We start from the raw sequence: 25,672 nt of genomic DNA, 5'->3' as shown, positions 1-25,672 counted from the left end.
GCTGCTCCAAGGGGATCAAATCTTAGTCATGGATGGTTTGGGGCAAACTCCCACGAATCTGAGGAAAAGGGGGAAAAAGGAGCTCTCCTGGAACTCGCTGCTTTTGGCAAACATTTTTGCAAACAAGCACAGGGGGAGGAGTGGCAATGGAAAGAGCAGATGTTCAACGAGTGCTCGGTGACATAAGTGCATGGCAAATATTTGATGGCTTCAATCTGAATTATTATTATTTACTTTTAATAAAGTGTGGCTCAAGGACTCAAGTGCTACAGTAACCCTGTGCCAGGTGCTGCATAAACAGGGGAAGCCTGGGCTGGAGGGGAAGCAAAAAGGGTTTATTCAGCCAAGGAATTAACACAACCTATTTCTGCAATTAAATTGTTTTACACTTCAAATGCCAAGTACCAAAATGTGAACATTAGACAGACAAAAACAAACAATAATAATAAAAAACCCACTTAAACATTTGCCACGTTTTATCCAGCACTGAAAAGTAAGTATTTTGTTCCAATTTCAGCCACTTTTGTACATAACTAAGGAGGGTGGGAAGTGAAGAGATTCAACCTTTCCAATTCCTCAAAAATAATACAATTGGCTGTGTGACTGATTAAGAGTTATTTGCAGACATTGGTGGATGATCTCAAACACAGCACAGATTCAAAGGAATAAAATCACCAGCATTCATGAAGCTGGGAATTTATTAGATTAGTCAGAGGCGCAGATCTCGTTGAAGAGATTTGGCATTGGGATACAGATAAAGGAATTATGAGGAGAAAAAAAAGAGCTTTTGTAGAGAACAGGATGTTGGGTCTATAGTATTGCAATGTTTAATAAGAACCAATATCTTCCAGGCTGAAGAGCTGCCCCTGACAGAGACCATCCCTATGTGAGAGCACAGGGAAGGAATAAATCCTTCCCTTTAACCCTGGATATCGAGATGTGCCCACTATTTCTGGTTGTGTGTCCAAAGCTGAAAGCCCAGAGTCAGAAATGATTTTTCAAAAGCCTTTTCTGCCCGTCCTCTCCACCCAGCTGAGAAGGGCTCAAGTGGGCTGTGTCTGGAACAGCTCCAGCTTGGAAAATTCATCTGTCAATATTGCAGAGATCAAAGCTTGCCCTGCACCCACAGATTCTTAAAAACAGGAGGAACCCCAGGCTCTGCTCAGCAGCCTGCCAGGTTGGGTTTCACCAAACCTCTCCTGAATTCCATCTGGGCAGGGGCAGTGCTGGGTTTTTCTGGGAGGAGATTGATGCTGGAGGGAACTATTTATACCCCAAACTGGTCCTGAAAGGATTATTCATGACAAAAACCCCAAACCTATCCACACAACCTCTCCATGCTGAAGTTCCTGGGTTTGACCGTTTAACATGTTGGAGTGAGAAAATCCTAAAATTGGAGGATTTCTGATTATACTATATGTGGTTGCAAGTCTTGAATGAAGACAAGGCCTTAATCTTTAATTGTAAAGATTCTTTTGAAAGTGGAACCGGCTTTTTCTCAGCAGAAGTACAGGCTAAAGGAAGTTACAGGAACATTCCTCCCCCTCTAGGGAAGATATCCCTGAATTCTTCCCTTCCATCAGGTCTTGCTAAGAAACCTGGCAGGATGAGGGCCCTGAAAGCAGCAGGCAGTGAATTCCCAGAGGAATTCAGCCTTAGGAGGGGCAGAGGAGCCAGCCCGATGTGTGCCCTGGATTTCAACTGGCAGGGCAGGAGCACAGTCCTGGGGAAGCTTCTGCTCCGTCACAGGGATGAAGGACAAATGCTCTGGGGAAAAACTTCCTCCCTTTCCTTCCTGTGGCACAAATTCAAACTCAGGCAAAAATTCCCTAGGGAAAGCGGGATGAACTGAAGGAGCAACACCACAAATGGAGAAGCAGGTTTAAAACCAGGCTCAGCCTTGGAATTCTGGAGTCACCAGGCGCTGGGGTTGTCCTGGACCCTCTCCCAGAGGCAGGGAACCCTCCCTGCGTTCCAGAGGAGGAGCTGAGGGTCTCTGCTGCCTGGGAGGGGTGAATCACAGCCTGGAATGGGTGCAGGGAGCTCTGAGCAATGCGACTGTCAGGCAGGGAAGTGCTGGGAGCAGAAAATACCATGGCATCAGCAAGAACAGCTGGCGTGGGTGGCTCAGGGGCCGCGGTGGCAGCGGGGTGCTGTCACCCACAGAGCCCTGCTCAGAGCCCTGCTGAACAGGAGGCAAAACTGGGATCAGGTGCTCGGGGGGGATGTGTGAACACTTTCCAGCAAGAGCATCCAATCAGGTAATCTGCAAAAGCAGGAGTGTTTCTAAATCAGAAGTGAGCAATAGCTGCAATTAATGCACCCTTGATATCTTGGATAGCACAGGATCAGGGGAAGGGGGAGGCAGGAGAAAGGCAGAGCAGGAAGATTTCCAAGAGGCTTTGGAAGGAGCTGATGGCAGAACTGTTGGCTTGATAGATATGAAGGGTGAGATTAGAGCTCAGCCCCCTGAAAGCCCAGCCTGGGTGGGATTTTTGTCTCTAATTCTGCACCTGTGGGCGCAGAGGTGGCCAAACTTCTTGCTCATGAAACGTGGTGGCTCCTGGAGACCAGAGAGAGTCCAGGGAGTGTGGAGAGCAGAGCTGTGCCTCCTCCAAGGCTCAGGTGTAATTACTGCCACCCCTCAGTCACGGCTGTCACCTCCCCACGACTGAGTGCCGGGGCAGTCACGTTTATTTAAAGCCACCTGGGTGACTTCTGTGCCAGCTGCTCCTGCAGGAGCCCAGGGCAGGCGTGGGATTTCCAGCAGCACCAGCAGCGCTCTCCGGTCAGGGCAGAACTGACAAGATTTCCCTCATTTCTCACCTTTCCTCCTCCTCCTCAGTGCCTGCAGACCCTGTCCCCTGAGCAGAAAGGGACAGGAAAAGGTCCTCAGCACTGCCAGCTGTCCCACACCTTCCCTGCTCTCCAGGGAACCACGACCAGCAATCCACAGCAATTCTGGGCTTGCATGCAAAACAAAAAATAGTGAAACAACTCCCGGAGGTGCTTTTGTTTGCCCCCATGAAACCCCTGAACAGGGAAACAAAGCAGCTCCTCAAACACATTTTCCCCTTTCCCTTTTCTTCCACCTTCTCTCTACCCCAAAGAAATGATGTTATTTCCTCTGATGTTATTTACTTTGAATATCTTTGTGGCATTCTCAGCGGAGCCCAGCAAACATCTTGAGGACAGGGAGAATGCCAGTTTGACATGGCCCACTGATTCCAAAATTCCAGAAGAAAGCCACAATATAATAAAAATTAATATAATATAATATAATATAATATAATATAATATAATATAACATAATAGAAATAACAAAACATAATATAACATAATATAAATTTACACAATTATTATATATTTATATATTTATATATTCATATATTTATATATTTATATATAAATATATTTTATATATTTTATATATTTTATATATTTTATATACTTTATATCTTTTATATATTATTTTATATATTTTATATTTTACCTATAAACCCTTACATATTTTATGCAGCTTTTTTGGTAAGGTATTAATTAAATGTCACACCCTCCAGCTGCTGCAGAGCTGCTCCCAGCGAGGTTTTGTGGAGCAGGGAGGGCGATGAGCAGCAGGGAGGAGCAGCAGGATGCTGCTGCACTGCTGCCATCAAACCCGAGGCTGCAACCTTGCAGCCCCGTCCTGCCCTTGACCCTGCAGAAATCCACGCCTGGATCAGCTCAGCCAGCCTGGAAATCCGTGGGCTGGGAATTAAAGTGGCTTTGCTGCCCTTAATTCTCAGGGGAATTTGTTCTTTTCTGGGCTTTTCTCCCTCAAACACGGCTCTGCTTTTCCTCTGTAGAGGAACTTGAACTTTCCCAGAGCCAGGTGCTCTTCGTGCCTTTTCCCTGTGGATTTTGATCCTTTCCCTCTCCCTTTTCCCCAGGAAAATGCAGTTTTTGGGCACAGACAGGGAAAAGCCATCCCTTTTACATCCACCTCTTTAAGTGCCTCTTCTTCCTTTCTTCTTTCCTCTTTCTGAGGAACTGTCAGCGCTAAAAATCAGAATTGCTCCTCCAAGCAGGACTGAGAGACTCACAGAACACCTTCATGGCCACAGGAATGCTTCCAAACGCTGCCCGCTCTGGGGCTGGGGAAATAAGGTCGATTTTAGGGTGAAAACCCAAACTTTCCACAGCTGGGAATTTACAGAGCTGTCCATGTAATTGCAGCTTGTACCACGAGGATGTGTGCTGGGTACAGCCTTTAATTGTGTGATCACAGAGTTTTCATTTCTAGGTTTTGGTGTTTAAGTTTCCCAATTTTATACAAAATATTTGAAACATTTCCTCTGTTTCATTTTCCCCAAATGAAAACTTTTTTTAAAATGCAAACGCCAAATCTTTTCCTTTGTACAACATTCAAACATTAACTTTTAACTTTCCCCATGACGCATATAAAGACAAAAATTATTACTGTGAAAACAGTTCTATTTAAAGAAAAAAAAAAAATTATTGAGGAAGACAGAGAAGGAAATGAAAGGAAATTTTGATTACTTTATCCAGGGATTTTTACACACTCCCTAAGCACCATTGAGTAAATTCCTGATGAATGGACACAAGAGATGAGCTATAAATGACTCCTCCAACTCCAGCAGGGAGCTGGAACAGCCTGGAAAAGGCTGGAATTGCTGAGCCCATCTCCCTGTCTCTGGCCTTTCCTTTTTAAAGCCAATTTTCTTCCTGCAGGCAGTGCTCAGAAAAATCCAGCACAGGCCCATCTCAGGCCCATCTCAAACCCTTTTACACCTCTTCTCCATGTCCCTGCTTTTTTTAACGTTTTTTTTTTGTCCCACCCTGCATTTTCTGCATGGTTCTGCCTCCTCGATATAGTTTTTCATTATGAAAGGGCAACAGGAGAGGAGAAAAAACTGTTGCTGTATTTAGCATTGATTTTTCCCCTTCACTCTGAGTCACAGAAGCTAACATTTAATTAATTTCTGACACTTTGACAGCTCCTAAGAAGACATTTGTAGAGCTATCAAGTGCTGCTGATAGCACTGTCAGACAGACACTTTTTGAATTATCAGCTATTAAGGACCCATATGCAACAAATTTCCAAGGATTATTATCCAAATTGTTCTCTGAATGAGAAAAGCACACAAAAGCTCAGTGAAACATAAAGAAACCATTGTTCCCAGGTGAATTTGATATTTGCAAATGTTTTGCTATTTTGATCACTTTACGTGGTTTAATAAATCGAAGTCACTTTGTCTTTTATTAAGGAAATTAAGTGGCCTTGGTTTGGGGTGTCTGAGAGCGGGGCCAGATTTCCCAGTGTGGTCTTTGTGGAGATGCAGCTTGGGAAACATGGAATATTTGATGCTGGGAAGGGCTGAGCAGGGAATGAGGCCACGGAAACTATTTAGCTATTATTTAGGTTTTAGGAATTATTATTTTAGGAATTATTTTAGGAATGATTTAGGTGGGAAAAGCCCAGCCAAGCCAGAACCACCAACACCACTGAACCACAGCCCCAGGAGCCACATCCACAGGGATGGTGACTCCACCACTGCCCTGTTCAGTGCCTCGCTACTCTTTCCATGGGATTTTTTTCCCATAATATCCAACACAAACCTCCCCTGGCATGAACTGGGGGCTCTGTGGAAGGCTCAGGAGCTCCCAGGCAGGTGTTGGCATTTCCAGCTCTGCCTGGCTGGGTTCTGGAGAGGTCAGAAATCATTTATAAACTGAGGGATTCTCAATTTCGAGCCCGGATCGCTTCTGCTGGGTGGAAATCCCTTCTCTGCGTGGGACTGGGGTGTGCAGTGGGGACATCCATCGTCACAGCCCTGCCCTGGCAGCTCTGCTGTCACCCCCCTGAGCAGGAGCTTCCCCACCTTTCCCAGGGGCCAAGCGTCCTGCAGGTCTCACTGCACACACGGAATTCACATTTCACCTCCTGGCACCAGAGAGAGACCCCGAAACAGCAACACCAGAGCTCCCCTCCACACTCCACATCCCCCTTGAGCTTTGTTCACCCCCCGCAGCACAGAGGAGCTTTTTGTTGTCTGAACTTCAAGTTAATGACACACAAACCTCTGTCCCAGCAGCTGAATTCCTTTGGGGTATTGTGAGAGCACAGAGAGACAGAGAAAGTCCAGGAGCCACTCGCTCAGTGGGTAAAACTCAGTGGGCAAAACAAGCACCAGAGCTCCCACAGGTTTGAGGGAACTCCACAGGAATCCCATGATTTTTTATGTTTTACCTCTGGAGGAGTGCACAGCTCGTGGCCATTGGCCAGGGAATGGTGGGGGGAGTTGCTGTGGTGATAAGATTTTCCAAGGAAAAGCAGGAAACCATGTTCCCAGGAGCTGCTGAGGGCTGTGGGGTGGCAGCAGTGCTGTCCCCACCATGTCCCCATTCACTGCCACCTCACTGGGGCAATGGCAATGCAGCCCAGCCCAGCCCTGACTGCAAAAGCTGCTGCTGTCCAGTTCCATCATTGTCACTATCCAGGTCTTGGGGTTTAAAATGTATTTATTTCACTGCTGGAGGAAAAAAAAATATATAAGGAAAAGACAAAAAAAAAAAAAAAAAAAAAAAAAAAAAAGGAATACAGCCCAAAACCCCACGAAGCACATGGAAAATAAACAAAGTGGGTCATGGCACTTGTGCCCTGAACTGTGCACACCTGACAGGGAGCAGGGAATGGCAGGGAATGACAAAACACCCCAGCTGGGAATGACAAAACATCCCAGCAGGGAAGGACAAAACACCCCAGCACTCTTCCTGACCCAGCTGTACCACAGAATAACTGGCACAGAGACCTGGGGGGAGCTGGCAGCTCCTGGAATCCCTGCCTGGGTCAGGAGTTCTGCCTCCACTTCCAGCCAAACATTTCACCAGGGCAGGGCGAGCAGGCTCCAGGGAACGCCAGGCAGCAGAACCCTGATTTTTAAAAAAATGCATATTTATATGTCTCTACACAGACATTTGCTATATTTATTATGTTATATTGATTAGAAGTGCTGTATTAACATTTTAATAGCATGGGAAATGTAGTTTGTAGTTAAAATGAAGTTTTAGTAGTTAAAATAGAAACTATGTATGTGGGTTTTTTTTAAAAAGAATGAGATACTCGTTTTGAGGTAACAGTCACAGAACACCTAAATCTTCCAGAGAAGAGGAATTTTTTGTTTTCTTCTCAGAAGAAGCTAATTTCTTCAGGCCTTGCTCAGACTGGAAGATGTTGTGGGGATTAAAAGAAGCAGCTGACATATACCAGACAGAGTTTCTTATTTTAAACAGAATGTATGCATAACCATGAAGTATATATGAATATGCAACAGTGTTTGGTTTTTAAGGGTGATTCCTTTGTTCACAAAACATGCTTTTTGTCAGCTTAGTGTCCAAAAACACCCGGACATACGTAATTCTGTGCTTTTTATTGTCTTGCAATTGTCCTAACTCTAAATTTTTATTACTCTAATTGTATTACTATTTTTATAACCATGTTATTATTATGAAACCTTTAAAAATTTTAAAAAACAAGCCATGGGCGTTTTTCACGTTTTCCATTTCCATTTTCCACACTGGCCTCTCCAACCTCTCCGTGGCAGGGTTTTATTATTATTAAACATTTAATAACTGTTTTATTAAACATTTAAAAAATTTTAAAAAGAAGGGATTGTTGTTTTTCACATTTCCCATTTCCATTTTCCACGCTGGCCTCTCCAACCCCTCCGTGGCAGGGTTTTATTATTATTATTAAACGTTTAATAATTGTTTTATTATTATTAAACATTTTTTAAAAATTTAAAAAACAAGCGATGGGCATTTTTCACATTTTCCATTTCCATTTGCCACACTGGCCTTTCCAACCCCTCTATGGCAGGGTTTTATTATTATTAAACTTTTAAAAAATTTTAAAAACCAAGCGATGGGCATTTTTCACATTTTCCATTTCCATTTGCCACGCTGGCCTCTCCAACTCCTCTGTGGCAGGGTTTTATTATTATTAAACATTTAAAAAAAATTCAAAACCAAGCAATGGGCGCTTTTCACGTTTTCCATTTCCATTTGCCACGCTGGCCTCTCCAACCCCTCTGTGGCAGGGTTTTATTATTATTAAACATTTAATAACTGTTTTATTATTATTAAACATTTTAAAAAATATATAAAAACCAAGCGATGGGCGTTTTTCACATTTTCCCTTTCCATTTTCCACGCTGGCCTCTCCCACGCGTCCGTGGCAGGGCGGAGCTGGCAGCTGGCACGCGGAGCCCCATGGATCCCCTCAACCTCTCGTGGTACGACGGGGACAGGAACTGGAGCAGGGCCCTGAACGCCTCGGAGGCGGCGCAGAGGCCGCACTACAACTACTACGCCGTGCTGCTCGCCCTCCTCATCTTCATCATCGTCTTCGGCAACGTGCTGGTGTGCATGGCCGTGTCCCGGGAGAGAGCCCTGCAGACCACCACCAACTACCTGATCGTCAGCCTGGCCGTGGCTGACCTGCTGGTGGCCACGCTCTGCATGCCCTGGGTGGTCTACATGGAGGTAAGGGCTGGAGGGACGGTGGGTATCAGAATCTGTGGTATTGATGATTCTGAGATTGTAGAAAGTCTCTGTCTGTCAGCCCCCTGCCAAAGCAGAAGCCAGAATTGGTCTGTGCTGGTTTCCAGGTTGTTTATTCTGTTTATCTCTCACATGTTCTGCTGCCCTGCCCAGCTCTGTCCTGCAGGGCAGCGTGTGGGGCTCTGCCCTCAGTGGGATGTGACAAACATTAAATACCAGAAACTCCCTGGGCTGCATTTACAAGAACGTGCCAATATCTGTCACCTACGTTGGACAGTGTGTCCCCAGCCTGAACCAACAGAAAAATGCCAACACCACAGTGACACATGGAGGGCATGAAGAAGGAGAAAAAGGACAAGGCACACCCAATTTCCTCCATCTTGTCCCCTTTGGACCCCTCATCTAGAATCCTAAAATTTTACTTTTGCACCTGTGCCACACTTAATTATTCCTTATATCAAACACTCAGAGCTTGTAATTCACCCTGTAAGATTGAAAACTCTTTTCCATGGGCAGAGATCACAGACAGTGTCTCTGGGGGCTCTGTCCAGGGGGGTTCCTGACCCCTGCCAGGGTCCCAGGGCAGCCAGAGGGAAGCTCTGCATTCCCACAGATGGGGAGGGTCCAGCAGCCTGGAAATCATCCTCCTGAATTCCCCCCCAAGTGTTCTTCCTGCCCTAAATACAGAGTTTTTTCCTTCCCTGAAGTGCAGATGTTTTCGTTCCTGAAATTGCAATTTTTTCCATCCCTGAAATTGCATTGTTCCTGAAATTGTAGCTTTTTCATTCCCAAAATTGCCATTTTTTTTCCAGGTGGTGGATGGGAGAGCAGCTAGCTAGAAACCCCACGGCTGCTCAGAGGATTAAATGATAGCCCAATTGCAGCAGAAATTTGGGGCTGAGAGGGGACAAAAATTGGGAAAAGACCCCAATTTTGTGTTCAGAACTCCACCGTGGGCATCACACTGAAACCACATGAAATTTGTGGAGGTGGAGTGGACCCACAAGGATCATTGAATCCAGAAAAAAAAAAAAATAGCAACCAAGGCCTTGTTTCTCAAGGGCTGCAGGAAGGCAATTGTGGAAGCAGGATGGGATCCACAGATTTTATGCCACAATATAGAGGGAAAAAAAATCCCTTTTCACACCTCAGCCTTCAGCACAAAACCATCCTGAGTTTCCAATTTCCAGGCACTCACTCAGGGAGGGAATGAGAGCACAGGGAGGAGAGCAGGGGCAGAGCCAGCATCAATGAGCACATTAAGTCCTGCTGCAAAGCAAAACAAACCCACTGAGGTGGCACGGGCTGTGAGAGAGCACAATGCTAATTAGCACCCGAGTTAATGAGTGTTTTCATGGCACTGGAGCCTCTGCTGAAGCTCCTTAAGGTGGCCACAGGCTCTGGGAATTCATCTCCTGTTCTGGTCTTTTCCACCCATCCGAAGCAGAGGCTGATGCTGGGAGAAGCTCCTGCTCCCTCAGGTCCAGCCACAGGAGTCTCTCAGATCCTTTTTAATTTTAAAGCAGAAGAATAAACCACAAATAAAACTAAATTCTCTCCCTCTCCTGGGCTCACGTGCAGGGGCTGGTCAGGAGGCACAGCTGCCTTCACCTACCAGCTGGGGCAATTCTCTCCAGGTTTTGTGTCACAAGCTTGGCCTAAAGCTCACAATCAAAATGAAGCTCTTGAAGAAACCCCAGCCTTGGTGCAAACAGATCTTTTACCCCCAAGTTTTGGAGGTTTCTCCAACACAAATGAAAACACCAAGAGAAAGAACTGCTGCAGCTTCCCCCAAACCATCCCCTCAGGAAATTGGTTTTACAGAGGTTTGGATCTGGCTGGAAACCTTTGCCTTTGGGCAAATTCTCCTCAAAGTTCCTGATGTAACTGTCTCTTAAGTGCTTTTTTAATCACTGAGTATTCATCTGTCACTCAGGCTTCAATGCAGTCATTCTTCCTTCTTTATGCTGCCTATGGTTATGTATATCAGAGCAGAAATAACTGAAGAATAGATATCTTATTCATTCTATTTTCAAATGCAGTAGGGCTCTATTTTTGTTAGAGGGAAATATACTTTTTTTTCATCACATGTCAAACACAGCAGTCCGAATAATTGCTATTAAACTTAATTGGCAAAGTTCAGCTTCAACAGCAAGAGAAGTGAAGAGAAAAAAGGCTACTGGTGCCTGGAAGTGTTATCATTAGTTCTTTGTCTTTAGCACATCGTGTGGAGTGTTAAAGGCTTTTCACTCTGAATTAAACTCATTTTGTTCACCAAAAAAAAAAAAATCCGATGAAGGTGAGGAATGCCTAGCCCGATTTTTAAACTAAGAAATGAAAGAAAGCTCTTGCTTGTCTGCTGCTGACCTTTGCTGGGTGTAATTGGAAAAATTGTCTGGGAAAAAGCTGTAAGTAAAATCAGAGGCGCTTGGGAATTAAAATGAATGTATTTCCCTTCTCATCCTGCCTTGAAATACTTCAGGGAGCTGTTTGAGCTCCTTTATCTCCCCTTGTGAGTTGGAGGAGCCTTGTTCTCCCCGGTGGCACTGGAATGTGAGCCCAGGGTTGTGCTGGGGCTGCCCAAACCCGCAGAGAGCAGCAGGGTGGAACCAAGGGGGAATGGCTGGGAAGGGGCAGAGCTCTGCCCCAGCCACCCACCAGCCTCTCCATCCTGGAGCCAAACTCTCCTTGTGTGCCCTGCCAGCAGCCCAGCCCCTGGGATACCTCACCAGCCCCTGGGATTGCTCACCAGCCCCTGGGATACCTCACCAGCCCCTGGGATACCTCACCAGCCCCAGGGATTGCTCACCAGCCTCAAGGATTGCTCACCAGCCCAAGGGATTCCTCACCAGCCCCAAGGATTGCTCACCAGCCCCTGGGATTGCTCACCAGCCTCAAGGATTGCTCACCAGCCCAAGGGATTCCTCACCAGCCCCAAGGATTGCTCACTAGCCCCAGGGATTCGTCACCAGCCCCAAGGATTGCTCACCAGCCCCAGGGATTGCTCAGCAGCCCCAAGGATTGCTCACCAGCCCCTGGGATACCTCACCAGCCCCTGGGATACCTCACCAGCCCCTGGGATACCTCACCAGCCCCTGGGATTGCTCACCAGCCTCAAGGATTGCTCACCAGCCCCAGGGATTCCTCACCAGCCCCAAGGATTGCTCACCAGCCCCTGGGATTGCACACTAACCCCAAGGATTCCTCACCAGCCCAAGGGATTCCTCACCAGCCCATTCTCTCTTTGCAGGTGGTCGGGGAGTGGCGGTTCAGCCGCATCCACTGTGATATCTTTGTCACCCTGGATGTCATGATGTGCACTGCCAGCATCCTCAACCTCTGTGCCATCAGCATCGACAGGTGAGGGCCCTGTGCCACCACCAGGCTGTGCCAGACCCGGGCTGGCAGGTCCCAGCCACCTCCGTGTAGCCAGAAAATGGTGGGACATTTTTGAAGAGCAGCTTGGAGGATCTCGATGAGCTGAGAGCAGGGAATTGTGTCAGGAGGCTCAGCAACGCTGGTGCTGGGAACACAGCTGGAATTTCCTCTGTTTTCCCCTGGCTTTGCTCTTCTCTCTGCATTCTGGGATGTGCAGCCGGCGTTGCTGGCAAGGGTGGAAGGAGCTGACCCAGCCTCACCCCTCCTGGTGTGGCTGCAGCCACCCTGGCATGGTGAGCTGTGCTGGCTGGGCAGGAGTTGGGTGCTGGCAGGGTGACAGCAGCCTGGGGGTGTCCTGGCAGCCCTGGCAAGGTGACAGCAGCCTGGGGTGTCCCCTGCAGGTACACAGCCGTGGCCATGCCCATGCTCTACAACACCCGCTACAGCTCCAAGCGCAGGGTCACCGTCATGATCGCCGTGGTCTGGGTGCTCTCCTTTGCCATCTCCTGCCCGCTCCTCTTCGGCCTCAACAACACAGGTGAGGGCTGTGCCACCTGCAGCTGGCTCCTGCTGTCCCCCTGGGTCCCCAGGTAGGCAGGCATGAAGGTGGCATCAGGTCTGAGGTGTATTTTAAGTGTTCCCTCCCTCTGCCCCCTCACTGTTTTCATGCTGGTTCTGGGTCTGTTTTGTCTCCAGCTGTTCCAGGGCAGGGTTTCAGACTCACCAGAACTGAGGTGACGTAGAAGTTCACACAACACCAACATGTGTAACCTTAACCACTACAAATTGAAAATCTTTCTTCTATTAAAACACACAAAGAGGAAAGCCATGGGGCACAACCTTCCCTGAGGCAGCAGAGAAAGGACTGGCAGTTCAGGCAGCAGTTTCCCGGGAACACTGGGCTGGATGCAGCAGGGGATCAGCAGTCCTTAGCTTTGAGGCAAGGAGTAGCCAGGAATTCCCTATAGCCCGAGGGGAGGTGGGACAGCAACCACACAGAATCACAGAATAATGGGGTTGGAAGAGAGCTCTAAGATCATCAAGTCCAACCCATGCCCCAACACCTCACTAGACTACAGCACCAAGTGCCACGTCCAGCCTATTTTAAACACATCAGAGATGGTGATTCCACCACCTCCCTGGGATGACAATTCCACTAATCCTGAACGGCTTTCTCTTCCAGATGAGAAGGAGTGCATCATTGGCAACCCTGCCTTCGTGGTGTACTCCTCCATCGTGTCCTTCTACGTGCCCTTCATCGTCACGCTGCTGGTGTACGTGCAGATCTACATCGTGCTGCGGCGGCGCAGGAAGCGTGTCAGCACCAAGCGCAGCAGCCACGTGCTGGACTCGGACACGCAGGCGCCCCTGAAGGTACCAGCCTCGCTTCCTCCCCTGCCCTGCTCCCCTGCCCCACACCACCCACCTGGGCCACAGCGCTGGTGGCTCCCAGGGGTGGTGTGGCAGCCTGGGGTCCCAGCTCACTGCCTGGGGTCCCAGCTCACTGCCTGGGGTCCCAGCTCACTGCCTGGTCTCCCAGCTAACTGCCTGGGGTCCCAGCTCACTGTCTGGGGTCCCAGCTCACAGCCTGGGGTCCCAGCTCGCTGCCTGGGCTCCCAGCTCACTGTCTGGGGTCCCAGCTCACTGTCTGGGGTCCCAGCTCGCTGCCTGGGCTCCCAGCTCACTGTCTGGGCTCCCAGCTCACTGTCTGGGGTCCCAGCTCACAGCCTGGGCTCCCAGCTCACTGTCTGGGCTCCCAGCTCACTGTCTGGGGTCCCAGCTCGCTGTCTGGGCTCCCAGCTCACAGTCTGGGCTCCCAGCTCGCTGTCTGGGGCTCTTCGGGCCCCCCTGGATCTCAGGGCTGTGCCAGCAGCAGATCTGCACCAGGAGCTGCTGCATTGACCCCGAGCATTGCCTTGGGCTGGGCTGGGCTAGCCAAGGACAGAGGCTGCAGCAGTGTCTGGGTCAGTCCTGCAGAATCACAGGCTCGAGGAACGGTTTGGGTCAGGAGGGACACTAAAGCCCATGGCAGGGACACCTTCCATTATCCCACATGGCTCCAAACCCCATCCAACCTGGCCTTGGACACTCCCAGGGATGGGGCAGCCACAGCTGCTCTGGGCACCCTGTGCCAGGGCCTCCCACCTCACAGGGAGGAATTTCTCCCTAATATCCGATCTAAACCCACCCTCCTTCACTTAAGGCCGTTCCCTGTGCCCCTCTCCAGCTCTCCTGGACCCCCCTTTGGGCGCTGTCAGGTGTCCCCAGGATCGGTGGCACTGCCTGGGGTGCCAGCCCCTCTCTGGGAAGGACAGCTCTGCAGGGATGTGCTGTCCCCACGGGAGCTGCGTGTCAGGGAGCCCAGCCGGGCAGGCTGGCTGTGAATCCACTTGTCAAACCACGGCTCTGGCAGCACAGCAGCACAGCCAGGGGGATGCACAGCCAGGGGGATGCACAGCCAGGGGGATGCACAGCCAGGGGGATGCACAGCCAGGGGGACGCGCAGCCCCCGAGGCTCCAGCTCCACACGATGCTGCCCGCAGAGGAGGCAGCCAGACAGGGACACACCAACACAGCAGAGCTCCGTGGCCTCCTCCCTCTGCTGAGCAGCACGGTGGGCAGCAGCCTCCATCCCTGCTCCTCCACACCACTTCTCCATCATCCACTTCTCCATCCGGCCCGGCACCTCAGCCGCGCTGATGAATTCCTGATTCATTCCTTTGTATTCCCACGTGCCTCCCTTACCAGCTTCCCTTCCCAACCCCTCTCTGCCTGTGTAACCTCTGAGCTGGTGCTTGCCCCTTAGGACAAATGCACTCATCCAGAAGACGTCAAGCTCTGCACAGTTATTGTGAAGTCCAATGGGAGCTTCCAAGTTAATAAGCGCAAAGTGGTGAGTGTTAAAGAGAAGTGGGAGCTTTCCAGAGCCTTCAGCCTTCCCCTTCTCCCTCAGGACGTGAGGTTAATTTATGTAGGGTGGGAGAAAAATAAACCTAAGAGCAAAGGTTACCATTCGATCTCGAAATTTAAATAGTCTTCCCATTCCTTGGAGTGAAGCAGGGGGTTTAAGCTCACAGAGCTCACAAAGCCAGATTAAGCTCACCGAAAGATCAGCTCTAAAAGCCACGGCATTTGAACATTTTTGTGCCTTTGATTTCCTTCTCCTCTCTGTTATTTAAATCTTGGACTGCATTGGCTTTGATGGGTTTTGGTTGTTGATTCCAGTTTTATTTATTTGCATTCTGAAAACCTGAATAAAATCTGTAGGGAGCGGGGACAGCGTCTCCCCCATTTCTGAGCCTCTTTGTGCCAAAAAGGAGAATCCTCCAGTGCAGCTCTGTCAATCCCATGTGCCCAGAATATCCAAACACAGCAGAGCCCTTTCTCCAGGTGCCACGCAGGGAGGGAGAAGAGGGATTCACTGTTCTCCGGCATCGTCCAGCTTCACTCTGTAAGGAATGTTCGTTGCTCCTCTCTGTGTATTTACCTGTCATTATGTTGTGGACATTTGATTCTTGTCCAGGAGGCAGAGAGTCACATAGAAGAGATGGAAATGGAGATGGTGTCCAGTACCAGTCCCCCTGAGAAAGCGGCCCTCAAACCCACAGCACCAAGTAACCACCAGTTGATTGTGCCAGTTGCTTCTAATCGGGGCAACAACTCTACCCTGCAGGCACCCCTGAGCAGCCCTGGGAAGGTGGAGAAGAATGGCCATGCCAAAGAATCCCACCACACAGCCAAGGTCTTCGAGATCCACTCCCTGCCCAACGGCAAGACGAGGAACTTGCTCAAGGCCGTGATCAGGAGGAAAATGTCTCAGCAGAAGGAGAAGAAAGCCACCCAGATGCTGGCCATCGTGCTCGGTGAGAGCGTGCCCTGCCTGCCCTGGGGTCCCTGCAGAAATCCCAGTCCCCGTGGCCCCTGCAGGTTGATTTGCCACCAGCCCCCCTCAGAACTCATTTCCCTTCGTGCATTAGGGGATAGCAGGCAAGGGCTGCCCATGGAGGGGTTCCTCCTCCCCAGCCACGCACAGCTGGCAGTGCTGCACTGAGGGTGCCCAAAGCTGCCCTTCTCGGGGGCATCTGAGCCCCCAAAACCAGGGAAGAGCTCCTGGGCTTTCTGGAGCAAAAGGCAGCAGAGCTCAGCAGAGCTGGCCCCTCTGAAGGGCAGAGTTTCTGCTGTGTCCGGGCTCATTCCTCGAGCAGAGGAGTTCTTTAGTAGCAGGGCAGGACGCAGACCAGGGCACAGCACACAAACACAAAGCTCATTCCTCTGGGAAACGCATTCCCCTTCCACCAAAGGGAACCTCGCTGCTCTCCCAGCCCGAGAATCTGCCCAGCTTTCAGCAATCAAAATCCTCCTGTCTCCTTTTCCCCCCTAGGTGTTTTCATCATCTGCTGGCTCCCCTTCTTCATCACTCACATCCTGAACATGCACTGCGACTGCAACATCCCGCCGGCCATGTACAGCGCCTTCACGTGGCTCGGCTACGTCAACAGCGCTGTCAACCCGATTATCTACACCACCTTCAACATCGAGTTTCGCAAGGCTTTCATGAAGATCCTCCACTGCTAAAGCCACAAACAGCACCCGCATTTCTTTAGGGACGGAGGGGGAAGAGGAAGCGATGCCATTCATGCACGGCGGGGCGGCCGGGGAGGGGCTGGAGCTCTTGAGCCGGGCAGCGCTCGGTGCCCGAGCACCTGGTGGGGATGGAGCGAGGCAGGAGGGTCTCTCACCCCGCTGGGTGACCTCTGGACCGGCCCCAAGGGCGCTTTTCAGAGCCACGCTCACGCCGTGTTGGAAGTGGAAGTGCGAGGGTCGCGGCGCTCTCGCTCGGCTCTCGCCCGTGGCCGCCCGGCCTGGAGTGCACTGGACACGCTGGACACAGAGTGGCCACGGGGCCAGCAGGAGGTAGCGCTGGGCCAGAGGCACAACTCTCACCAAAGACAAGGCCGTCCTTCCCGCTTGGCAGCAGGAGCCACACGGGGCCTCTGGGAGCTCCGTGCAATAGCTTTGCCTTCACCTCGAGCTGACTCACCCGGTGTTTAACTGCTGAAGCCTTCAGAAATTACATAAAAACCAACCCAAAAAAACTTCCAGAGGTCCCCAGGCGGGTCGGGAAGGTTCTGCCACCCACAGACCCTGCAGCAGAGTGAGCCTACGAGCCATGGGTGGAAGGGAGAAGGGGGCATCAGATTCACATCAAACCATCGGCGTAAACAGGATGGATTTTGGAGCCCCAAGCCAAAAAAAAAAAAAAAAAAAAAAAAAAAAGAGATGGAGAGGAAAATTCAAGGAGTGGAACCTTGTCTTGCATGGTGTACATCCAACAGGACCCCCTCATCTCCCATCAGCGATTTCTGCCCACCAGCAGCTCATCTCCAGGCTCTGCCCAGGGTGACAGCAGGGGAGGGGTGGCAGCGTGGTGAATGTACAGACACGAGGACACTGTGCCAGGGGAGGCACCCTGAGCACCCAGCCGGGCCAGGGCTGGTTCTTCTCACCTAAATCAGGGGTCCCAAGGAGCACCTCGGCTCTGATTTGCCTCTGTCTCTCCCCAGAGAGTGCAGAATAACATTGTGCCTAATTTAAATCAACAGTCAAGGAGATAAAACTGTGCATTTTGGAAAAAGCCAGAATAAAACCCCAAGAAAGCCCCTACCTGGACCAGCTCCTGTGTCCAAGCTGGACTCTGGGAAGGTCTGGATGTTCCCAGCATCCCTTACTCTCTGCTATCTATTTTTCCATGGGTTCTAGGGATGGAAAGCCCGTGAGAGCATCATTTCACCACGCTGAATCTGGCACTGCCAAACCCACGCTGTACGTGCTATTTGTACTCAGTTCACGTGATACTTTGCAATATCTCTGTAAATAAAACACAGCAAGGTGAATAAAACCACGTGGAAATAGGTCTGGCTAGAAATTCCTGCAGGATGTGGAGCAGCAGAGGGTTGCAATAGCCATAAACAGGGGCAGGCTCCCAGGGTGCAGTTTCCTGCTGTTTTCTAAAGGCGTAAAAAACACAAATGGGAGAGCAATAGAATCCCTTTTTTTCTCTATGCAGTTTGTGGAATATTCACTCGGTTTCCGCTTCAGATGAGGTGCAGATCTGCCAAGGTTTCCTCTAATTCCCTGGATTTCCTGCCACCAGAGCATCTCCTGTGCTGGTAGGATGCGTTCCAGCTCTGATTCAGGAAGAGATTACAGCAAGCAGCTCTGGCACATAATCTCAGTTGTTTTCTAAAATTGAAGCAGCAGTCCCACCTTAATCCCCAGGTTTCTGTTCCAAACCTGGCATTCCTGGAAGGGGCTGGAATCCAGGGCTTTGATTTTCAGCCCACAGCCTTGTGTAACATTTGAACCTGGCTCTTCATTGCTAAAAACTGCAAAATTGGGAAATTTTGCAGCTTGAGAGATCTCAGGCACACATGAGCTGTTCTTTCTTCCCCATGGTTTTAACCAAACAAATTCACTCAGTGATGGGAATCAACTCAGACTTGTACCCCAAAACTCACAGAATGATGTAAAGGCAGGAGGTTTTTGGGCACAAAAATAGCAACAAATTACTGGTGTGGTTTTTAATGTATTTACAAGCAGAAAGATCCATTTGACTCGGGGAATTAACAGGTGGGGAGATGAACAAAAATAGCAAATATTACATATATAGACAAAAACGCTTTAAAGCATTGGGAAGTTGCCATAGATGATGTTTGCCCTGTGCTAAAGCCTGGTGTGAGCCCTCAGGAGAAGTGGAATAATAATATCCCTCAGGGTAATGTGGATAATACATCAACTTTGTGCCATAATTTTACTTTGTGTCCAGTTGTAACCCAAGGAAAATCCTCATCTCCAAGGCTGTGTGCCTCGCTCCCATTTTTTTTTTTTTTCTGAATCTAGAAGCAGAACTTTCTAGCTCAACCCACCTGAAAAACTCTTCCAGAATGCCACGGAGGGAAAAAAAGCTGCAGGAAAAGGCCTCTGTCCTTCATGTGGAGCAAAAATGCGTAGGTGTGATATCCCAAATTTGCTGTGAGGAGTTACCTGCAGCCCACTGGTCACTCCCAAGACACTTCGAGCTGCTCCTTCCCAGCGCTGCAGGCTGAATTTTGGGCGTGTGAAATCCCCAGTGCCCTCGGGGAGGTGGCAGTGCCAGCTCCGGCCAGCTCTGCAGTTTTCCTTCCCCACGAAGCTCCTGCACTTCCAGACAGCAAATAAAGCACTTTGAAAGCCAGACCTGAGCCTCGCCCTTCTGAGCACCAAACCTCATCCTCACCTCTGGCTTTGAAGGAGTGGAGCAGTGCCCAGAGCAAGGCTGGCACCAGGAGAGCAGTGGCTGCGTGGGAGCTGCTCGGAGGAACTCTTCGGAGGAACTCCTTGGAGGAACGCCTTGGAGGAACTCCTCGGAGGAACTCACTCCTCATAGGAACTCCTTAGAGATGCTCGGAGGAACTCCTCGTAGGAACTCCTCCAGGAACTCCTTGGAGGAACTCCTCGGAGGAACTCACTCCTCATAGGAACTCCTCAGAGCTGCTCGTAGGAATTCCTTGTAGGAACTCCTCAGAGGAACTCCTCGTAGGAACTCACTCCTCATAGGAACTCCTCAGAGCTGCTTGTAGGAACTCCTCGTAGGAACTCCTTGTAGGAACTCCTCGTAGGAACTCCTCAGAGCTGCTCATCGGAACTCCTTGTAGGAACTCCTCAGAGCTGCTTGTAGGAATTCTTTGTAGGAACTCCTCGGAGGAACTCCTCGGAGGAACTCCTCAGAGCTGCTCATTGGAACTCCTTGTAGGAACTCCTCAGAGCTGCTCGTAGGAATTCCTTGTAGGAACTCCTTGTAGGAACTCCTCGGAGGAACTCCTCGGAGGAACTCCTTGTAGGAACTCCTCGGAGGAACTCCTCAGAGCCCATCCACAGCTCTGAGCCTGGCAAACCCACACCTCACTGCTCCCTCCACTCTGGAAAAAGAAACCTCTGCTTCCCCAAGGACTTGTGCTGGCAGGACATGCTGGTGATGGGAAGGGCACTGAGCTGGTTTTTAAAAACACCTTAACAAGAAGATTTCATTTCTTTGTTCCTCCAGAACTTCAGAGCCTTGCTCTAGTCCCTCTTTTGTGATTCATTATTTATAACTGAAGCTTTCCTTCTGCTTATTGAGTCTTCCTGTTCCTGCTTTCCCTCCCTGTGATTCCCAGCTTGCTGAAGCCCTGGGTGGGGATCTCTGCACCCCCAAACAGGTTTGAATTAAAAGCCAGTGAATTCTGCCTGCACTGTATTTGCTGCTTGCCTGCTTGCTCCCACTCCACAGAACTGTTTATCTTCCTGGCTGAAGAATAAATTAACTCCAGTAGGTCTAACCAGCTTATCCAATCCTGCTGAAATAATAATAAAAAAAATAAAATAAAAAAAAAAAAGAGGAAAACAGGAAAATAAAGCCACTACCTCTTGTGGTGAAAATCTCCAGAGCAAACACGACTCCTTGGGAGTCAGGAATGTATAAAATGCCCATCACAGGTACATGTGACACCAACCAATGTCTTCATGTAATTAAACAGAGACTTGCACAAGCCGCCCTGATGTCGATCTGATTGTTTTGTTCTGGTTTCCCCCAGAGCTCAGCTCCAGGGAGCTGCTGTGGTTCTGCTGCAGAGCTCAAACACAGAGCAGAAGCTGCCTTCACAGGAGATTTGGCTTTTTTCTGCCCCTGCTTTCCAGACTACTTCCCTTTTTCCTCCCTCACCCCAGTCTATCCTTGAGAATTCTGGTGTTTGTCTTGCCTGCAGCCACGAGAGTCAGACACGAGACAGGGAAGATGCAGAAAGGCACAGACAGAAAGGAAATGGTCTGAAATGTCTCTCCTCTCCCGGGCAGAAGTGGGCTGGGGAGGATGGGAGGAGGAAGGGGTGGCAGGCAGAGATGCCCAGCTGAATTTATGCTGGAAGACTTAATTGTTTTATTTTGGAATATTTTCATTTATGTTTTATCAAGCTACACTCTCAGGTTTGGTGTTTGTGCAGGTGGACCCTCAGCCAGGCTTAATCAGCACTTTTAAAATAAAGATTATTTTCTTTATGCAAAAGAAGAAGAAAAAATAATACAAATAAAACCAATCCCACTGCTGGGAAAGAAAGCTGTCTGTCCATCTCCAATAATGGACAAGCTAAAATTTCAATTTAATGGCATTTCAGATCCAAAGGTCTGCTCAGCTTTGAGCCAACACAGAATAATCCCTGCCCCAAAGTCCTCAGTTTATGCAGAAACCAGAATCTCCAGAACTGATGAGTTCAAATGAGGCCGAATTCTCCCTGTGGGATGATTTACCTCAGTGCCACCGTGACTGAGGGAAAATTAGGAGCTCCAATGCCCCCTCCCCTCCCAAGCACACCCAAATAAATGATATTTTCAGATCAAACAGGATACTCCAGGTTGTTTTCTGCCTGTCTGGCCTGAGCCTGCCAGGATCAAAGGCAGCGACTCTGAGGTTCACCCTTCCAGCCAAATTCCATTTCTAAGCCTGTGGACAAAAACCATTCACAGCAGCCAGAAGAGATAAAAGGAATGATCTGCCCATCTCCTGGGGCACCTGAGTGAGTCCTCTGCTCCAGGTGAGGCCTGACACATCCATGGCTGTGCTTTCTTCTGCACACCCAGGGAAAAATAAAAAAGAGAAAACCAGTTACTCTTGTTAAATTAACTCCCTGTCTTTAATCAAAGCTTCTTTTAATAATTCCAACTGCTCCCCCAAGTTTTTCTGACGATACCAGCCTGTCTGCTTCATAAAGAGCTTTTGACTCACAAATAACATCTTTCCTCACCAAAGAAAGAGTGATCACAGTGGACTAAACATCATTAAGACGCCATGAATAATTAACAGACCTAGAAATGCCTTTAAAGAGACTTAAGAAGCAAAGCAAAACCCTTTCCAAGCAGAGGAAAACATTGTGCCTCCCCAAGCTGCCATGCTGGGCCCGGGAAGAAGGAGTGGGCTAATGAGAGTGAGTGAGCACATTTATCAGAGCAGCTCTGCTCCCTGCTGCCATCCTCCCTGGCACGCAATCAGCCTGATGAGCCTGCCAGGGGCACGGCACCCCCAGCTCCTCGTGCCAGGCTGGGGAGGATGGAGCAGCACGGGATTGTCCTTGGCCTCGGTGAAAAGAGGATTTTCCTGGCTTTGCCAGGGGGGTTTGGTGACAAAAAGGGGCACGAGGTGAAAAGTGTTTTTTCCTGGTTGTGCCCAAGCAAAGGGGAGTTGGTGACACAAAGCAGGGGCACGAGGCGAAAAGCAGTTTTCCTGCCTTTGCCCAAGCAAAGGGGAGTTGGTGACACAAAACAGGGGCCCTTGGTGAAAAGCAGTTTTTCCTGGTTTTGCCAGGAGAGTTGGTGACACAAAGCAGTGGCACAAGGTGAAAAGCAGTTTTTCCTGGTTTTGCCAGGAGAGTTGGTGACACAAAGCCGGGGCCCTTGGTGAAAAGCAGTTTTTCCTGGTTTTGCCAGGAGAGTTGGTGACACAAAGCCGGGGCCCTTGGTGAAAAGCAGTTTTTCCTGGTTTTGCCAGGAGAGTTGGTGACACAAAGCAGTGGCACAAGGTGAAAAGCAGTTTTTCCTAGTTTTGCCAGGGGGGTTGGTGACACAAAGCAGTGGCACAAGGTGAAAAGCAGTTTTTCCTGGTTTTGCCAGGAGGGTTGGTGACACAAAGCAGGGCTGCCAGGCATGGCACAGCAGCAGAACAATGTGCAGGAGGCTGGGGAAGATGAGCTCTGCAGGGAGGGGGCTCAGCTGCTGCCCCTGCACTGGGGCAGGTGGGGGGAATCAGCCCCCAGAGCTCCTGGCTGAGAGGGGCACCTCTCCAGAAGTGCCTCTGGAATGCTGACTCTGCAGGAACAGGCTGCTTTCCCCCTCCAGGAGCCTCCATCCCCTCCCCTGCATCACCCCACACCCAATTCCAGAGAATTCCCTGCTCAGGGCAGCCCTGAGCCCCTCTGGGGCAATGCCAGAGCCCAGCTCCTAATGGGGACAGAGCTGCCTCACCTCTTCACCTGGAGCCTGGGAGCCTTGGGATGGGGAATTTTTAAGGATGTGAAGGGTGACAATTCCTGACCACAGCCTGCCACATCACCCCCTACCCCAGGACAGCAGGACAGAGCAGCAGGCACCACCCAGGCCCTTCTTCCCGTGCCTGATGTTGTAGGGTTTTAAAGCTGCACACAGGGGGAAGAATAAACCAGCAGAATTCGAGGGTCCTCATGGCTGCTTCAGCTTCCTATCTCTATCCAGCTGTTCCATAAATCCTTCTGAACTGTGTGCAGGGCAGATGGAAAAGGCTGCACACCTCACCTGGCAGAAAACCAGGTCACAACCTCGGCCCTTGTCACTGCATCAAATGTTTCGTGACAACCATCGTTAATATTTATTTAACAGTGCAGCCAGCAAGCTGATTTTTTAAATTCAAGCTGTGTGAAAAAGGCAAGAAAAGCCCAAACTGACATCAGCCAGAAATGTAATCTCGTCTCCAAGTGCTAACAGCAACTCAGAGAATCTCTGAGCAGCTCCTGAGCGTGAGTTCAGAGAGCTCTGTCAAATCACCAGCTGGAAAATGTACAAAGCTTCAGAGGGAAACCCAGGAGCTGCAAATCTGATTGAACAAGACAGGTTATGAGCTGGGAGCTCGTCTGTGTGAAGAAATGGGCAGTCAGTGCCAGTCTAAACAAATATGTACATCTCCCTGGAACACCTCCCTCCCCCGGGACAGCTCCTGTCAAACACAAAAGTGACTTTGATCTGGCATCCTTCTTTGAGTCTGCTGGAAAAACCCCAGCAAGGTGCCAAAGCAGCTGCTGTGGGTCCTGCAGAGGGACTGGGCACGGGGGGCACGGTGCCCACGGCAGGGCCAGCTCTGGGCTGACAGGAATGTGTGTGGTGAGCTCTAGGAGTGGGGTGAGCCCACCTTGGATCAAATCCAGGGCATGGGACGATCCCAGGGCATGGAACGGTGACGATTCCGTGACATTAAAGAGCTGAGCTCCTGCCTCTGCCTCCCTCTGGGCCGTGGGCTGTGTTCCCTGCAGGGAGGATGATGAAAATGGGGGGTTTGACCCAGCACTGAGCTGGGAGAATGATGAAAATGTGAATATTTGACCCAAAACTGAGCTGGGAGAATGATGAAAATGTGAATATTTGACCCAAAACTGAGCTGGGAGAATGATGAAAATGTGAAGATTTGACCCAAAACTGAGCTGGGAGAATGATGAAATTGTGAAGATTTGACCCAAAACTGAGCTGGGAGAATGATGAAAATGTGGGGCTTTGACCCAAAACTGAGCTGGGAGAATGATGAAAATGTGGGGCTTTGACCAACAACTGAACTGGGAGAATGATGAAAATGTGAAGATTTGACCCAAAACTGAGCTGGGAGAATGATGAAAATGTGGGGCTTTGCCCCAGCACTTAGCTGGGAGAACAATGAAAATGTGAAGATTTAACCCACAACTGAGCTGGGAGAAGGATGAAAATGTGATGTTTTGACCCAGCTGGGAGAAGGATGAAAATGTGATGTTTTGACCCAGCTGGGAGAAGGATGAAAATGTGATGTTTTGACCCAAAACTGAGCTGGGGCTGGCCCCCAGAAGCCAGCGGGGCCGAGAGGGGCTGGCACAGAGACACGGGGGAGATGTGGGTGCCCCTGTGTCCCTGCAGCCCCCGCTGGCACTGCCCTGCCCCGGTGCCAGGGCAGGGCAGGGGCTGGGCTGCTGCAGCCAGCCACGCCGAATTAACCTCAGCACACGGATTTATGAGTGAATTACCAGGCTGGCAATTGACTGCGCTGCAGTAATTGAGGTGGTGCCTGTTCCCAGCTGGTGGCAGATGCTCTGGGTCACGTTCCTCCAGGGTGTTGGCATCGAAATGCCCACCTGGAGCTCCTGGCAGGGCAGGCAGGGCTTTGCTGGGCTCAGGGAGTGCCTGGTGAGCTGTTTAACTCTGCCTTTGTGCCCGAGCCCCCCCAGCAAAGGGAATATTCTGACAGTTCCAGGGTGTCTGGGAAGGAACACGTCTGATTGCCTTTGTGATAAACAACCCTAAATCACTTCAAAGCTGAGGCCAGAATCGCTGGGGAAGATTACAGACAGTGAAATAGCAGGGGCTCCAACGTGATTCAGAGATACCAGGGAAAACCATAGTAAATTCTGCCTCCTTCTTAATTAAAAAAAATAAGAAAAGGCAAAAAGAAGTGTTCCACGAATGGACTGACTGAGACACTCTTCTTCACCCAGCCAGGCTGGCATTTAAAGCCCCAAGCCCTGGGGAAAGCTGTCCCCCTGTGGGTGACATCCCCGGGGTTCATCCCAGCACATCCCTGTGCTGCAGGGGAAGCAGAAATGTTTAGGGAGGAGGAGCTGCATAATTCAGGGGGCTGCAGGAGCTCACTGACAGCTTTAACTCACTGGCAAAAAGCTGTTTCTGCAGCAAGACTCATCCTCCAGCTGCCTAAGCGTCCAAAATTCCCAAATCCACGCTTGTGTTTCAGGCACAGTTTGAAATTTCCCCCCTCAGCCTGCAAACACAGCGAGGCCTAGATTTTCCAGGTGAATTCCAGCCCTTCCCCTCTGTCCTGACTGGGATGTAAAAAAGGTTGGAAAATTTGATCTTGGAGGCCTTTTCCAGCATCAGGGATTCTGTGGGGCCAAGGAGATGCAGCAGGAAGCCCCACGAGCTGCCCCAGCCTCCCAAAATGACC

The 25,672-nt window shown here is 49.9% G+C and overlaps 2 protein-coding genes across 5 annotated transcripts in view; one reads left to right on the top strand and one right to left on the bottom strand.

Annotated features, from left to right (window-relative positions):
* The window catches only part of DRD2 (dopamine receptor D2), a 30,499-nt gene extending 9,990 nt beyond the window's left edge, over positions 1-20,509 (top strand). Inside the window, exons 2-8 of one of the 4 annotated variants that reach the window (XM_021530003.4) lie at positions 8,241-8,544; positions 11,813-11,922; positions 12,342-12,478; positions 13,124-13,314; positions 14,747-14,833; positions 15,464-15,803; positions 16,322-20,509. In XM_021530003.4, coding sequence (XP_021385678.1) covers positions 8,272-8,544; positions 11,813-11,922; positions 12,342-12,478; positions 13,124-13,314; positions 14,747-14,833; positions 15,464-15,803; positions 16,322-16,515 — 1,332 coding nt within the window. In that variant the 5' untranslated portion in view covers positions 8,241-8,271 and the 3' untranslated portion in view covers positions 16,516-20,509. The remainder of the gene's footprint in view (positions 1-8,240; positions 8,545-11,812; positions 11,923-12,341; positions 12,479-13,123; positions 13,315-14,746; positions 14,834-15,463; positions 15,804-16,321) is intronic. The other 3 variants (XM_031506827.3, XM_077788034.2, XM_031506828.3) reach the window with 3 other exon arrangements.
* The window catches only part of HSPB2 (heat shock protein family B (small) member 2), a 486,398-nt gene that overhangs the window by 30,890 nt on the left and 429,836 nt on the right, over positions 1-25,672 (bottom strand). The window lies entirely within an intron of this gene.

The sequence above is a fragment of the Lonchura striata genome, chromosome 24 (genome assembly GCF_050655825.1).
Source record: "Lonchura striata isolate lonStrDom1 chromosome 24, ASM5065582v1, whole genome shotgun sequence".
Classification (NCBI taxonomy): Eukaryota; Metazoa; Chordata; class Aves; order Passeriformes; family Estrildidae; genus Lonchura; species Lonchura striata.
The sequence above is the reverse complement of the archived record's forward strand: the minus strand, read 5'-3'. Positions and strand labels throughout refer to the sequence as shown.